Raw genomic sequence first — 14,586 nt, forward strand, 5'->3', positions numbered from 1 at the left:
GGAGGGAAAGTGCCAGAGATTTCTTGATTCATGAGCCAGGTGCTTTTCTCATGATACCACACTGTTCACCATCCGCAACATATGCTATAGTACAGCTTTCTTCAAGTCTTCTTTAACACTAGGGTTCTTTCACCCTAACCCCAGAAAACATACAGTCACAGGAAAGCTTTAAATTGAGTGTGTGAACTACTCCTATGATTTCATAAGTCAGGTCCTTCTCTCCCCATAATTTAGTCAGCATGTGTCAAAGCAGTATTTGAATCCATCTCTTTTTTTGACACCTAATCTCTGTACTTCCTGAGCTGTACTCCCTTCCCTACAAAAAAAAAAAAAAATGTTTAAAGTAATAGCACAAATTCATACTAACTTTGCTTCCTAGAGAATCCAAATGATAGGGCTCAAAAATCATCAAAAGCATTAATATATTCTAGAGAAACTGCTCCTTGAAATCGGCATATACCAAAGGAATTTGGCCACAATGAATTATTGAATCTCATTTTATTATGACAGTGTTGAATGAATTGTTTTTATTTATGTTTTTTAAACATTAGTGGCCTTATGGAGATATTTGTAGCATTAGTCCTGTTGGAAAGGGACAGGGAACAGAATTCAACCTCACTTTTCGAAAAGGAAGCGGAAAAAAGTCAGAGACTTTAAAGTTTTCTACAGAGCACAGGACAGAACTTCTGACAGAAGCACTGGTAAGAAAATATATGTATCAGTATACCAACTCTGAGTCTTATTTCTTTATATAAGCAAGATAGAATCATTTTATGATTTAATACTTTTGATTTTGTATAATCAGAGGGTCAAAAAATGATTTGTGTATGATTACATTAATCTTTGGATAATGATAGTACATGATCAAATAATGTGATTAGTATAATTCTATTGAAGTTTTTATGTATTTTATGTGATACTTCAATTATGGTCTTGAAAGCATTCTTGGACAAAATATTTATTTTGGGTATGGGTAAACCTTGGGAGTTTTAGCTTAATTTGGATGGAGGGGGATGAATAAGAAATCTACTTTATACATTTTTGCCACATTTTCATATCTTTTTTTTTATTTCAGAGATTTAGGACTGACTTTTCAGAAGGAAAAATCACAGGAAGGGCAAGTATTTTAACTGTTTAAAATGAAAGAATTTAATTTCTTGGTGCAATGTAGCCCTGTGACAGAACAACATAAAGAAAACTATACATGTAGGTTTCTTGGTAGGGCTGACAACTGTTATAACGTTCTTTCTCTCCTACCTCCAGAAACTTTTTATGTGAAAATATAAAATGGTGGAAATTAGTCAATAAATTCATATAATATATATCCTAAACTTTTCTCTGCTTCTTAACAAAAGTTCTCCATTCAAGATGACACTATTCAAAATGCTAACCGATACAATCACTCTAAAAGCCTTTTTCTAGCCTAAAGCTAGAAGTTTAAAATATATATTTTTAAATGACCAGTAAGTCACTTGCCACCAGATTTGGGCCTAAAATCTGGCCTTTAGAAGTATTTAAACTTAACTTTAGAATCCAGCTAAGTGTCCCTCCTATAAAACTTTCTGATTCTTTAGGAACATTTCAGCTTAGAAAGATCTGTCCTTTTGGTCTAATGTTGTATAGTGAGCTTGCTATGTTAATCTTGCCATTCTGACATTTTTGTTTGAGTACATCTTTTTTCCCAGAACCCCTCTGGTTACTAATAGCCCATTGAAGGATCCAATGAAGTTTTTATACTTAATCATTTAAAAGTTCTGCATTTTAAAAAAATGATTTCTGAAATGCTTAATTTTCTAAGATAAAATATTAAAAATGAGTTCCAATCTTTGAATTGAGCTTTTTGCTTGAAGAAACTTTTTGATGAATTTTGGTTATCACTGAACTATTTTTTTCCCAACATGGCTATACTCCCTAATGAGAATAATTGAAATAGAATGGTAATAGTTGGAGGTATATGTTTTAAGGATCGTTTTATATAAGTAAATATTTTCTCTCCATATGTTAGCTACCATAAAACTATCATTGAGAACGCTTCTTGAATAGTTATGTTCATTTGACTACTAGCAATTGAATTGTGTGTTTTACCATTTTAATGAATACTTTAAAAGTGTATTTGAGATCACTGAAAGGACTTTGTATGTGAATGGGAAATTGATTTTTTTTTTTAAATAGCATAAACATTCCTTAAGGAAATTCTTTGTAATTATTGGAAATAGTAGTCTAATTGGAACAGTCTTTTATTGAAATTATGGGCTAATATTTTTTCATTGTGCTGCCTTACAATATATGCTATTAATGTTCTGAATTAATTGTTTGAATAATATGCTGTAGTGTTCTTGAAGTGTTAGCCAGGATTTAACTAGATGGAGTTTTTCATTTAAAGGCTTCCAGAAATGTCATTAACAAGTTTAACAATATGCTTAATTAAACTTCATGATACAACATTATTCTAGGATCATGGCTTTTTTACATTGTAATCATATTTTTATTACATAGAAAAGAATAAATTGTTTTCAGCTAGAATTAGCATTGTCAAATATTAATAAATCTGAAATACAACTTTAGTAATAAATTATGAATTGGTGCTATAACTTATTTTGTGGCAAGCTTAAGACTCTAAATCTTAAATCAGTTTTCTTTCCTTTTCTAGAGGTATAATTGTTTTAAGCATCACTGGAGTGATACAAGAAAACCTGTCATTTTAGAAGTAACTCCTGGAGGTTTTGACCAAATTAATCCTGCAACCAACAGAGTCCTTTGTTCATATGACTACAGAAATATTGAAGGTTTTGCTGACCTTGCTGATTACCCAGGGGGATTTTGTATACTTTATGGAGGCTTTAGTAGATTGGTAAGTACTTGTAAAGAGAATTTATAGATGAGGAGTGGAAGAAAAGGGCTGAATTTTCACTCAGATACTGTCCTAAGTTGGTCATGATTTCATATTAATTTAAGATTTTTCATTAATTTATCTTTTTGATGGCAGACATAGGGAATGAATGTGATTTCTTTATTATTAAAAAACTCTGAATGAGGGAGCCTGTGCACATTAGTATCTGTTCTCTGAAGACTTTGAAAAGCCCAGTGTCTCACTCAGACTCAGACTGACAGTTGATAGCAGGGACTCCAAGAATAACTCTATATATAACAGGTTCTATTCTTGTGGATTTGATAGTTAATTTTTTTTTTTTTTTTTTTTCAAAAGAAGCCAGAGTTTTCTCCCACTTTAGCTTCATCTAAGTCTTATAGATTTTGAGGTCTGTCTGGTGTTTGAGACTTCATAGATCTGAACATCATTAATAGTCATAAGTCACTTTTCAATTCTGGAGTTTTGGAACCTTTAACAAATTCTTAGCCTACTGAAAGGCTGCTTTGACTTGATCTGTTTACAAGTAGATAACAAGTGTTGAACATGTCACACGTTTGTGCTTTTAGTATACAGTTATCCTTTTCACATTGCTGGAGTTCAGGACAGGGTACTTCTCACAATCTGGAAAATCTGCATAAAGTTTTTTGGACTTCCCTTCATACCAGAGAAAAAGTCTGAATTTTTTTTCTTTTATATTGGGTTAATATTATATAATATTACACATAATTTATACATTTTGGAATTTGTAAACTTTTTCTATGTTGTTTGCTAGACTTGATATGTTGTCTGCAACTTCCACAAAACTCCCAGAAAATTTCCATTTTCTTTCTTATGCTGATCCAAGATATGTTAAAACTGTGATGGGGAAAATCATGATGTGGAAGGGATAACTATAGTAATATAATATAGACTGTTAGAGCCAGAACAAATCCTAGAACTTTTTAAAAGTAAAACCTATTCAGATTGCTTAAAATTTTATTTATTTATTTATTTATTTACAAAAATTATACGGATAGGTAATTTTTCAGCATTGACAATTGCAAAACCTTTCGTTCCAACTTTTTGTTCCTTCCTCCCACTTCTTCCCCCAGATGGCAGGTTGACCAATACATGTTAAATATGTTAAAGTATAAGTTAAATACAATATATGTATACATGTCCAAACAGTTATTTTGCTGTACAAAAAGAATCGGACTGTGAAACAGTAATTAGCCTGTGAAGAAAATCCAAAATGGAGGTGGACAAAAATAGAGGGATTGGGAATTCTATGTAGCGGTTCATAGTCATCTCCCAGAGTTCTTTCGCTGGGTGTAGCTGGTTCAGTTCATTACTGCTCTATTGGAACTGATTTGGTTCATCTCATTGTTGTAGAGGGCCACGTCCATCAGAATTGATCATCATATAGTATTGTTGTTGAAGTATATAATGATCTCTTGGTCCTGTTCATTTCACTCAGCATCAGTTTATGTCAGTCTCTCCAGGCCTTTCTGAAATCATCCTGTTGGTTATTTCTTACAGAACAATAATATTCCATAATATTCATATACCACAATTTATTCATCCATTCTTCACGTAGTTTCCAGTTTCTGGCCACTACAAAAATGGCTGCCACAAACATTCTTGCACACAGGCCCCTTTCCCTTCTTTAAAATCTCTTTGGGATATAGGCCCAGTAGTAATGCTGCTGGATCAAAATATATGCACAGTTTGATAACTCTTTGAGCATAGTTCCAAATTGCTTTCCAGAATGGCTGGATGTATTCACATTTCCACCAACAATGTATCGATGTCCCAATTTTCCCACATCCCCTCCAGCATTCTGCATTATCTTTTCCTGTCATTCTAGCCAATCTGACAGGTGTGAGGTAAACCTATTCATTTTTAAAATGAAACAAAGCCTTTCAAAATTGCACCTTGCCCAAGATCATGAGGCTAGTTAATAGCAGAAATGAGAACTCAGTATGTAGTTTACTCATCAGGGTTGGGAATTGCCTATTGATTTACTATTGACTTTTTTTTTTTTTTTTTTTAACTCTTGGTGATCAAGGAATTTAGTCCTACTTATAGAAACTCAATATTCCCATCCTTTTAAAATAGTTTTCCTATCACGACTTAAATAATCTTTACTAAATATCTATTTATTAGAAAAATTGCTTACATGAACGCTATAGGGGGAAAGCAGAATTAGATCAGGGGAATAACAAAGTAGGTGCTATGTAGATTAAAAAATATAAAGCACATAATAAATATTTAGATGCACTTTGACTTTGTTTTTGATTATAGTTAGAAAATCCTTTGGTTTTTTTAAAAAATAAGCTGGAATGTTTGTATATTACAATAACTTATTACAAGACATTCCTACTTTTATTTGAAATGCTTCTTTTCTGAACTGCTTTTCTTTTGCTAGTTAAATGTATATAAATGCCTTTGCAAAAATCAATTGAGTATTTGATTTTTTTTCAATATTAAAAAAAAATTGTAGCATCTATTTGCATCTGAACAAAGGGAAGAAATAATCAAGAGTGCAATTGACCATGCTGGCAATTACATAGGCATTTCCCTGCGGACCAGGAAAGACCCTATAGGATTTGAACAATATTTAAATCTTCGTTTTGGAAAATACAGTGGTGATGAATCCATAACGTCATTAGCAGAATTTGTTGTTCAGAAAATATCTCCTAGACATCCGGTAAGATCTGCAGTGAATATGAACTTTTTTTTTTTTTTTTTTTTTTTCATTTTGGTGATCTATTCTTTCCCATTTGACTAACTTTTCAATGTGTATTTTATTTAAAGGAACCTGTAAAAAGAGTATTAGCTCTTACAGAAACTTGTTTGGTAGAACGTGATCCAGCAACCTATAATATTGCAACATTGAAGCCTTTAGGAGAGGTCAGTAGCAACATTATCAATTTATGTGAGGTCTCTCCCATTTTTTTCCCTTGTGAGTTACAGGTTAGAAATTAGTTTTTGGAATTAATTTTTAATATTTTATCTTAGAAAGTTAAGTGTTTTTTAAATGCAGAACTTTTAAATTTAAATGAATAAGTATAAGAACTTCATTGACTCAAAAACATTTGTCATTTTTTAAATGCTGAGATGATGCACAGAAACCTGCAATATAGACAAGTGCTTGGAAGCCATATATTAACCTTTGCTTTTGTAGGCTAGTTAAGTTTTCTGAAGATTCCACTTAACATTAAAATTTAAAAACCTTTTGTTTTTATTTTTTATCAACTTAGGTATTTGCACTGATTTGTGACTTTGAAAATCCACAGCTTTTTACCATTGAATTTATAAAGGGGCAAATACGGAAATATTCTTCAACAGAGAGGTATTTGTAAAATTATTTCAAGACTAGAAAGTATTTCTAATGTTAATTCACTGGTATAACTGCAGGTGATCATCCTTAATACCACTTTGTGTTACAAATGAAAATTTTCTAGAATAACTTGTTGAATGGCAGCTAGATTGCATAGTGAATAGAGTCAGGAAGCCCCGAAATCAGATTCTCCTCCAGACGCTTGCTAGCCATGTGACCCTGGACTGATCACTTTATTTCCTCATCTGTAATACGGGCATAATGTTAACACTTACCTCCAGCATCATTTTTAAGATAAAAATAAAACGACATGGAAAGTACTTTGAAAACACAAAAATGCCATTTAAATACTGTTATTATGGAATGGGTCTATTAAACACTAATTGAATCTTGCATTTTTCAGACTTAACATTTGAGACCTAGCTGTAACATTTCTATAAAAAACACTGTTACATTGTTACTGTTAACATTGGATAAGAGTTGTGGCATCCATAGTTTACTAATGATGAAAACATTATTTTCAAATATTCAGTTAACATTATGGGCATAAATTATGTAAATGAAACAGTAAAGCAGATCTATTTTTGCTTTATGAGAAAATTTCTCCTTTAAATTTTCTCTTAATTTTAATTTAATCTTTATACAATCATGTTTCTTTTTCTACTCTTTATAACTATATCTTTAGTCTTACCTCTTTTATATTTGTTGCAAATATTTTGTGTTCACTTGCTCACGTTGCTTTAATCTGTTTTAAAAATATATATGTTATCCTACCAGGCTACTGATTATTCTTTGAAAGTCTTCATGATAATGTGCCATTATTATCTTCCTATTCAGTATTAATAAATGTCTCAGCATTTTTGGTAATTTGAGTTGATTAGAAGTATTATCTAGTTACTCCCACTTTTCTTTGCTATTTTAGATTTGCTATCACTTCTGTATATCTGTCTGCATCTGCAGCACATTGCAATAGAATTCTCTTTACCTTCTGAATGTACTGGTTTATTTTTGTGATCGGCATTCTTGACATTGCTTAAATGGGCTGCAGCTAAGGAATTAGAACAATACTGAATTTTTAAAAACTATTGTATGTCGGTGCAGTCTTATTAACTTCCCTTAATTCTTTAGTCCAGATGATATTAAAACTCAGATCCTTATTCTTAAACCTAGCCATTTAAAGATAAGGTAAATCTGCTTGGAACCATTATGCTACAATTTACCATCTCTTTAAATTAAAGGACAGTAAGCAACTATCAGTAGCACGCTATTAAAACAAATATAATAAATATAATTAGTAATAATTAATACAAATAGTACTTTAGGTGCAGTTGAATAACTAAAAATCCTATAAGAATTTCTAAGTTCCCATTTCCACTAATGTAAAGCCATTTTTACATTCAAAAACATTATCATCCTGGTCTTTAACATTTCATTTAGTAAAAATAAAGTTATAGTTTATTAATGGATCAGAAAATCAATACAAATAAACATATTATGTGACAAATGAATAAGAAGGGTGTCTAATGAGAAAGTTAATGAGAGAAAAGTTAATATCAACTGGAGAATTAAAAAAAAAAAAAGTTTCTGAGGACAGTGACTTTGTTTCCCTAAAAAAGGTGGGAATACCATAGAGGTATAAAGAAAGGCAATTCAAGCACAATAAAGTGTATGCTAAAAAGATGTTGAAGAAAATAAATAATCTAGTTTGGCTGGAAATAGACTACGAGACTAGAAAGATAGACTGGATGCAGCTTTGTGGGGCCTTAATAATAAATTGGAGAATTTGAGTTTTATTCAGAAGACACAAGCCACACATTGAAGGCTCTTGAGTCAAGGAGAAATATAACCAGATTATGTTCATAGAGATAAACCCAGTAGGAATATGAAGTATATATTGAGGAAAAAGAGTAGAATACTAGAGAAGTAGTAATGGAAAGAGAGAAGAGAGAATAGGTACAAAAGATAATGCAAAGAAAAGTCCATAGGTTTTCCTTTCCTATCATATCAAATGATATCTATAAGGTTTTGGATATGGGAGATGGAAGTAATGATCTTGTACTCAAGTTGTAAGGAATAGATTTGAAAGGAAGATGAACCAGGCCTTAGACGTAGCGAATCTGTGCCAATGGACAAGAGTTGGCAGAAATCACACAACTGAACTGTTTGGGTCTACTGTAAATATCTGATCCAAACTGGGCCACTGCTTTGGTAAACCAATGCTTTTAGTCTTCTCTAGTTGATTCTCCAGCCCACTCATTACAGTAGCTTCTAAACTCCTTCTCTCTTCCAAGTCTTCCTCTTCTTTCACCTTCTTAGCTAAAAACTTTGCCTTATACTTTACTGAGGAAATGCAGGCCATTTGCCAAAAGATTCCACTTCTGATCTTGTAATCCCTTGGCATATTGTACCATCTCTTCCTTCAGTCTGTCTTGATAGGAAGGTCTTTTGGCAAGTCAATGGCTTTATGTGTACCACTAGATGTTTAAAGCTCCTCACGACCTGACCTCATTTTATCATTCCATTCCTTTTCTACAGTTCAGCCAAGCAGGTCTTGTTTCTTATATTTTTATATATTTTTTAATCTCCCTGCCTTTGTGCACTGTATTCCCCTGCTTTGGTTGTACCTCCAATCCTCCATATGTTGCCTCTTATAACTCCTGATTTCCTTCAGATTTATCTCAAGAGGCATCTTCTGCATGAGACTTCTCCTAGCCTTCCCAGCCATTAAGTTACTTTCCTCTTCCCCCAAGGTCTTTGTATTTCATTTAGCTTTTGTTTTGATGCTGTAGGATCTTAAATGCTTACTTGTTTGACATTCAAGTGAAGTTCTATTTTTTTTTTTTTCCAGTTGGAGATGTGTCTATAGACTCGGGAGAAAAGGCTAAAAAGATGTTGCCTGGAAGTGATAATTGAAACCATGATAACTAGTTAAATTGTCAAGGGAGAGTGTATAGAAAGGGTGGGTTGAAGAATAGATTTTCTCCCATATTAAAGAGTCTGGATGAATACATGGAACTAGGAAGGAAGCTGATGAAAGGGTTAATTATAGAAAGGTAGTGTGTTAGAATCCTGTCTAGGAAGTAGGGAGGCTGTCCCAGAAGTCAAATTATTAAGAGTGAAATTACTTTTTTAGGAGTATGATATTTTGAATCTCTCTCCCTCCTATCTCTTTTTTGCTCAGAGATTCCTTGTTAGCTAGTTTGTTGGATGGAGTAAGAGCCTCTGGTAATCGAGATGTTTGTGTAAAAATGACACCCACACATAAAGGTCAACGATGGGGATTGCTCAGCATGCCTGTGGATGAGGAAGTAGAAAGCCTTCATCTCCGGTTCTTAGCTGCACCTCCAAGTAAGTGTCATTTCAAATCTTAGTGTATTTTACTATGTGTGTTTATATGTATGTATATGTATGCATGCATATATGTTATATATGTAATGGATTTTTTCCTAAATGGGAACTTACTTAATCCTTTTTTCCTTCCCTTTCCTCTCTCTTTTTGCAGATGGCAACTTTGCTGATTCTGTATTCAGGTTCAATGCTAATATTTCCTACAGTGGAGTTCTGCATGCAGTAACACAGGATGTAAGAGTAAATACCATGGAATTTTCAAGAGATAGCTGTGGGTATTGGAGAAAAACACTTAAACATATACTTTCTCTGCTAGGGCCTCTTCTCAGAAAACAAAGAGAAGCTGATCAACAATGCCATCACAGCATTACTGTCACAGGAGGGCGACATGGCTGCATCTAATGCTGAGCTTGAGAGCCAGTTCCAAGCTGTGAGGAGGCTCGTGGCTTCCAAGGCTGGCTTCCAGGCCTTTACCCAGCTTCCCAAGTGAGTAGCCTCTTCTGCATTTATTTATTATATGGAATTAGAATAATATGTAATGTTTAGGATCTCTTTAAAATCTGATGAAAAGTTCTGAAAGGCTAGTTTCTTAGCTTTTTTCTTAATGAGAAAATCAAGACAGGTTGAAGTGAAGAATCAGAGCAGCTTCCTTCTCTTGTGATAAAAGTTTCTAGTTTTTAAAAGTTATTTTAAAATGAAAAATGTTTGTGACTCAAGATATCCTATATTTAACATATTAACAACATATGGTAAATCACCTTTAAAGAAGTAGAAATGTGAGGTTAATAATAGTCTTTCTTGCAATAATATTGCAGAAATCTAGAGATGCCTGTTAATCATTTTGAGAATGAAAAGCATAAGAGTCTTAGGTAGTGGTGATTTGGGACACCTGTGGCTTTTATTACAAAAGGTTTCGGGAGCGGCTTGGAGTAAAGGTGGTGAAAGCTCTCAAGAGGAACCATGATGGTGTGACACATGCGTCCATTGATATGCTTTGTGCCCTCATGTGTGTAAGTTTTTTTTTTTTTTTTTTTGAACTTTTTTTTTTTTTTTTTTTTTTTTTTTTTGCTGAGGCAATTAAGGTTGTGACTTGTCACACAGCTAGGAAGTTTTTGAACTCTTAAGAAAAGTTGCTGATCTGGATTAGTTAAAAGAACAATTGGTATAAATGTGAGCTGATATTAGCACTTGACCATAAACATAAGTTTTCATTGTTAGAATAAATCATGACTTTTAAGAATATTAGCCCATCTTGTGTTGTATAATTATTCTACAAAGAAAGACTGAATGATCATAAGAGATGATTGTCTTTTTTTTTCCCCTTTTCTTACTTGGGACTGTCATTTTGAATTTTAAAAAAAAATATTTTATTTATTAATTTATTTGTTTGTTTTGCTGAGGCATTTGGGTTTAAGTGACTTGCTCAGGGTTACACAGCTAGGAAGTGTTAAATGTCAGACCATATTTGAACTCTGGTTCTCCTGACTTTAGGGCTGGTGCTCTATCTATTGCACCACCTAGCTGCCCCTGTGAACTCTAATTTTGTAGAACATTTTCTTCACAAATTTCAACAAGAACATTTTTATGAGTAAATTGGGTAATATGATGGCAAATGAATCTGCTTCTGAATGATTTTTTAAAATCATTTTAGCCTATGCACGATGATTATGACTTGAGGCAAGAGCAATTGAACAAAGCATCTCTTCTTTCTTCAAAGAAGTTTCTGGAAAACTTATTAGAAAAATTTAATTCCCATGTGGTAAGTGATTCAGTTTTTATAAACAGAAAGACTTTTGCATTTGAAAGGTTCTATGAAAGTGAGTTTTAGGTTTCTCCCAATATTTATATAGCCCTTTATGATGTTCAAAGCACTTGACATTTATTTTCTTTTGCTCTCACAACTTTGCAAACTATCTTTGCAAGGTTTATGCTATTTTTTCCTAATTTGCAAAAGAGGAAACTGAAGCTGAGAGATTACTTGTTGTGAGGGCCTGGGTAAATCATTTTAAGTTCCTACATCAGGACCAAACCCAAGTTCCCTTTCTTTTTAAGTGCAGTGTCTACATTTGGCTGATGTGGTCATCTGTTAAGCTCCATGGATGTTTTGAGTTTAGTTCAGCAGGTGTTTGAAGTGCTGATTCTCTGCAGACCTATGCTAGGAATTGAGAAGGCTAGAATAACAGTAACAGATAAGTCAATAAACCAGAAGAGTTCCTTCCATTTTGCCAGGGTAGGGAGATGCACAGAGGGCAGACAGTAGAGGTCTAATACACACACACAGAGAAATAGAAGACAGGGTAATGTAAGCTAATTCTGCAGTGAGAGAAGGGAGATTATGTATAACATTGCAGTGTTATCTCCTGAAGAGAGTTTTGAAAGGTTTTTCAGGTTTATTTTAAAATTCTAGAAATAATTCTTTTCTTCCTTTTGATAGCTATCATAAAATAAAATTCCTAATATTTAGTAGTTGAATTAATTTATGATTTAGCTTTTCAGTAGTAATAATTTTAAATTCTTTTGCAAGAAAAAATGTGATAGCCATAGTTGTTATGATATGGATTCATTTAATTTTAGTTTCTTGAGTAGTTCTAATCATCCATGTTCAAAGAGCTTTAGTTTTCTTGAAGTTGATATTAATTTTTCTGCAGTGTCTGTAGACTTTTTAGATTTTATTTTACATATTGCAAAATGACTTTTTGTAATGACCATGAAATCAGAAAATTAAATACTCTGACAGTTAAGTTAAATGTCAGAAATTTTTTCCCTTAAATAACTTCAGTGCTTCTTTGAGAAGTTCACAAAGCAATGAATTACTTTGTTTTTCAGGATCATGGGACTGGTGCCCTAGTTATTAGTTCACTTTTGGACTTCCTTACCTTTGCCCTCTGTGCTCCATATAGTGAGACGACTGAAGGGCAGCAATTTGATATGCTTTTGGAGATGGTTGCATCCAATGGAAGAACCCTCTTTAAACTTTTTCAGGTGAGATATTGGCTTTTTTCCCTTCATGAAAAGCCTTTTGAGGAGATAACAGTATGATTTGATATTTTCTAGTGTTACAAGGGATTTTTGTAACATCTTTCCCAGTTTCTATGTTGTAAAACTATTCCTTTGGTTTAGGGATGTAAATAAAATTAGCAAACATTTCCTGTAATGATATGAGGTCACTACTAATCCACTTTTGCTACTTCACACTTCATTTCCACCTTGAGAATAGTATTAAAATTAATTTCTACTCTGTTATGCTTTATTGATGCAGCAAAATAATATTTTAGTCATTTTTCATGTAATTTCCAATATAGAATTTTTGGCTATCCATTTGTTGTTCCTTATGCTTGTTGTCTTTAACGTTCTTGAAGTAGCATAAAATCTTGATGATTTTTATGCTACTTTTCCTATATATACCATTGTTGGTGGTTGTCCTTTATACTTTCCCATGAATTTCTCCATGGCCTTTTCAGTCAGTCATCAGATATGCCAAAATTTCTTGCTTTATACTTTCTTCCTAATAGTCTTTCCACAAAATTTTTGCAATGAAATATGTCCCATGAATGATGACCGTACATCAAGGCAAGCATTTCTTTTTGGAAGTTGTTTTATTCCTTGGCCCTGTATATTATTACTCTACATGAATGCCACAATGCTATATGTATTTTGTAGTCCTTTTGACCTTTTAATATGGGCTTTTGATTAATATTTAGCCTCTGATATAGTTTTGTATAAAATAGTCTGTCAAAGTTTATGTCATCAATAGATTCTGTTTTATTTAAATTATTAATGAAATTAATAATTGTATATCATATCTTTGTAACCAGCTATTAATTGTAGTTGAAGAAAAGCTCTGACAATTAACTCCTTTTTCTCCACTTTTAAAGCACCCTTCCATGGCAATTATTAAAGGAGCTGGTTTGGTTATGAAGGCAATAATAGAGGTAAGAATAAAATTTGAATTTCTAACTTTAAACAAAATAAATCAAATATTTTTCTTATATGTAGTAGTATGCAGATAGTAACTGAATATATTACCACCTGTAGTAGAAAAACATTGTAAGAAAAGCTTTTTAGCTCTCTGTTCTGTATTTTCTTTTAGCTTTAGCAAAGCAAAAGAGAAATTTAGCATCACTGGAGTGAAGGGTAGAACAAATGTTTTGCTTTTCCAAAATAATTTTATTTTTATTAAAATGGACACAAAAGGAAAACTCTGATGCTACTTATATCTTTGTTGTTTTTCTTGAATATTCCATTAATTTATAAGTACTTTAAAATATCTTTCTTTATTCCTTTCTCCATGTTTCCCCACACAAAAGCACTATGGTTCTATGTTTAAAAATTACTCTTAAAGTTTATATTGTGAAAACTAGGGAAAGGAAAGTTTCAGATTATTAGAAAATGTCCTTTGTTAATTATTTCCTTTTCAGGAGTGGTTATTTCAAGGTTCCCAATAAGTGAGGTTCAGTTCATTCAGCAAATAAATACTTGGGCCCTCTGAAGGATAAGAAGGTAGCTAGGTGGCATATCAGGTAATGAGAGATTTCAAGTCAGGGTGTTGAGTTCAAATCTCATCTCTTGCACTTGTTATCTCTATGACATTGGACAAGTTTCTCTTAGCCTTTATTTCCTCATATGTAAAATTAGAATAATAATAGCACTTAACAATAGCTTTTCAAACATTCAAAGTCTACCTGGATTCTATAGCATACTTAAATTTTGGAAGGAATTTATACAAAGCAGTCTGGTATGATGGGGAAATAATAACCTTGGAATCTAGACCTGAGCTGGAGTTCTTATTTATGAGCTGTGTTCCTTGGAGTAAGTGAGTAAGATGGATACTCAGTGGGCTTCAAGACACCACATCTGATTTCTAATGTTCCTTCTATGGCACCTTCACAGCTGGCCCATCAGCCTCTATATGAAGGGCCTAGGAATTTGTGATTTTTTTCAGGGCATGTAATCCCCTAGTTTTTATTAGTGTTGATTGTTAAGAATTGTTAGGGGTGTGTAGAGTATTCAGGGAGGACTAGCACCTCTGGTCTAAGAGCTTAATGAG

At 32.8% G+C, this 14,586-nt stretch overlaps 1 protein-coding gene across 1 annotated transcript in view; it reads left to right on the forward strand.

The window, feature by feature from the left end:
* The window catches only part of DNAJC13 (DnaJ heat shock protein family (Hsp40) member C13), a 106,135-nt gene that overhangs the window by 21,349 nt on the left and 70,200 nt on the right, over nt 1–14,586 (forward strand). The window contains 13 exon segments of the mRNA XM_074271102.1: nt 552–701; nt 1,076–1,117; nt 2,651–2,851; nt 5,352–5,558; nt 5,666–5,761; nt 6,112–6,203; nt 9,373–9,539; nt 9,694–9,773; nt 9,856–10,025; nt 10,450–10,549; nt 11,191–11,298; nt 12,366–12,521; nt 13,415–13,471. Coding sequence (XP_074127203.1) covers nt 552–701; nt 1,076–1,117; nt 2,651–2,851; nt 5,352–5,558; nt 5,666–5,761; nt 6,112–6,203; nt 9,373–9,539; nt 9,694–9,773; nt 9,856–10,025; nt 10,450–10,549; nt 11,191–11,298; nt 12,366–12,521; nt 13,415–13,471 — 1,626 coding nt within the window.

Source organism: Sminthopsis crassicaudata, chromosome 5, assembly GCF_048593235.1.
Source record: "Sminthopsis crassicaudata isolate SCR6 chromosome 5, ASM4859323v1, whole genome shotgun sequence".
Lineage (NCBI taxonomy): Eukaryota > Metazoa > Chordata > Mammalia > Dasyuromorphia > Dasyuridae > Sminthopsis > Sminthopsis crassicaudata.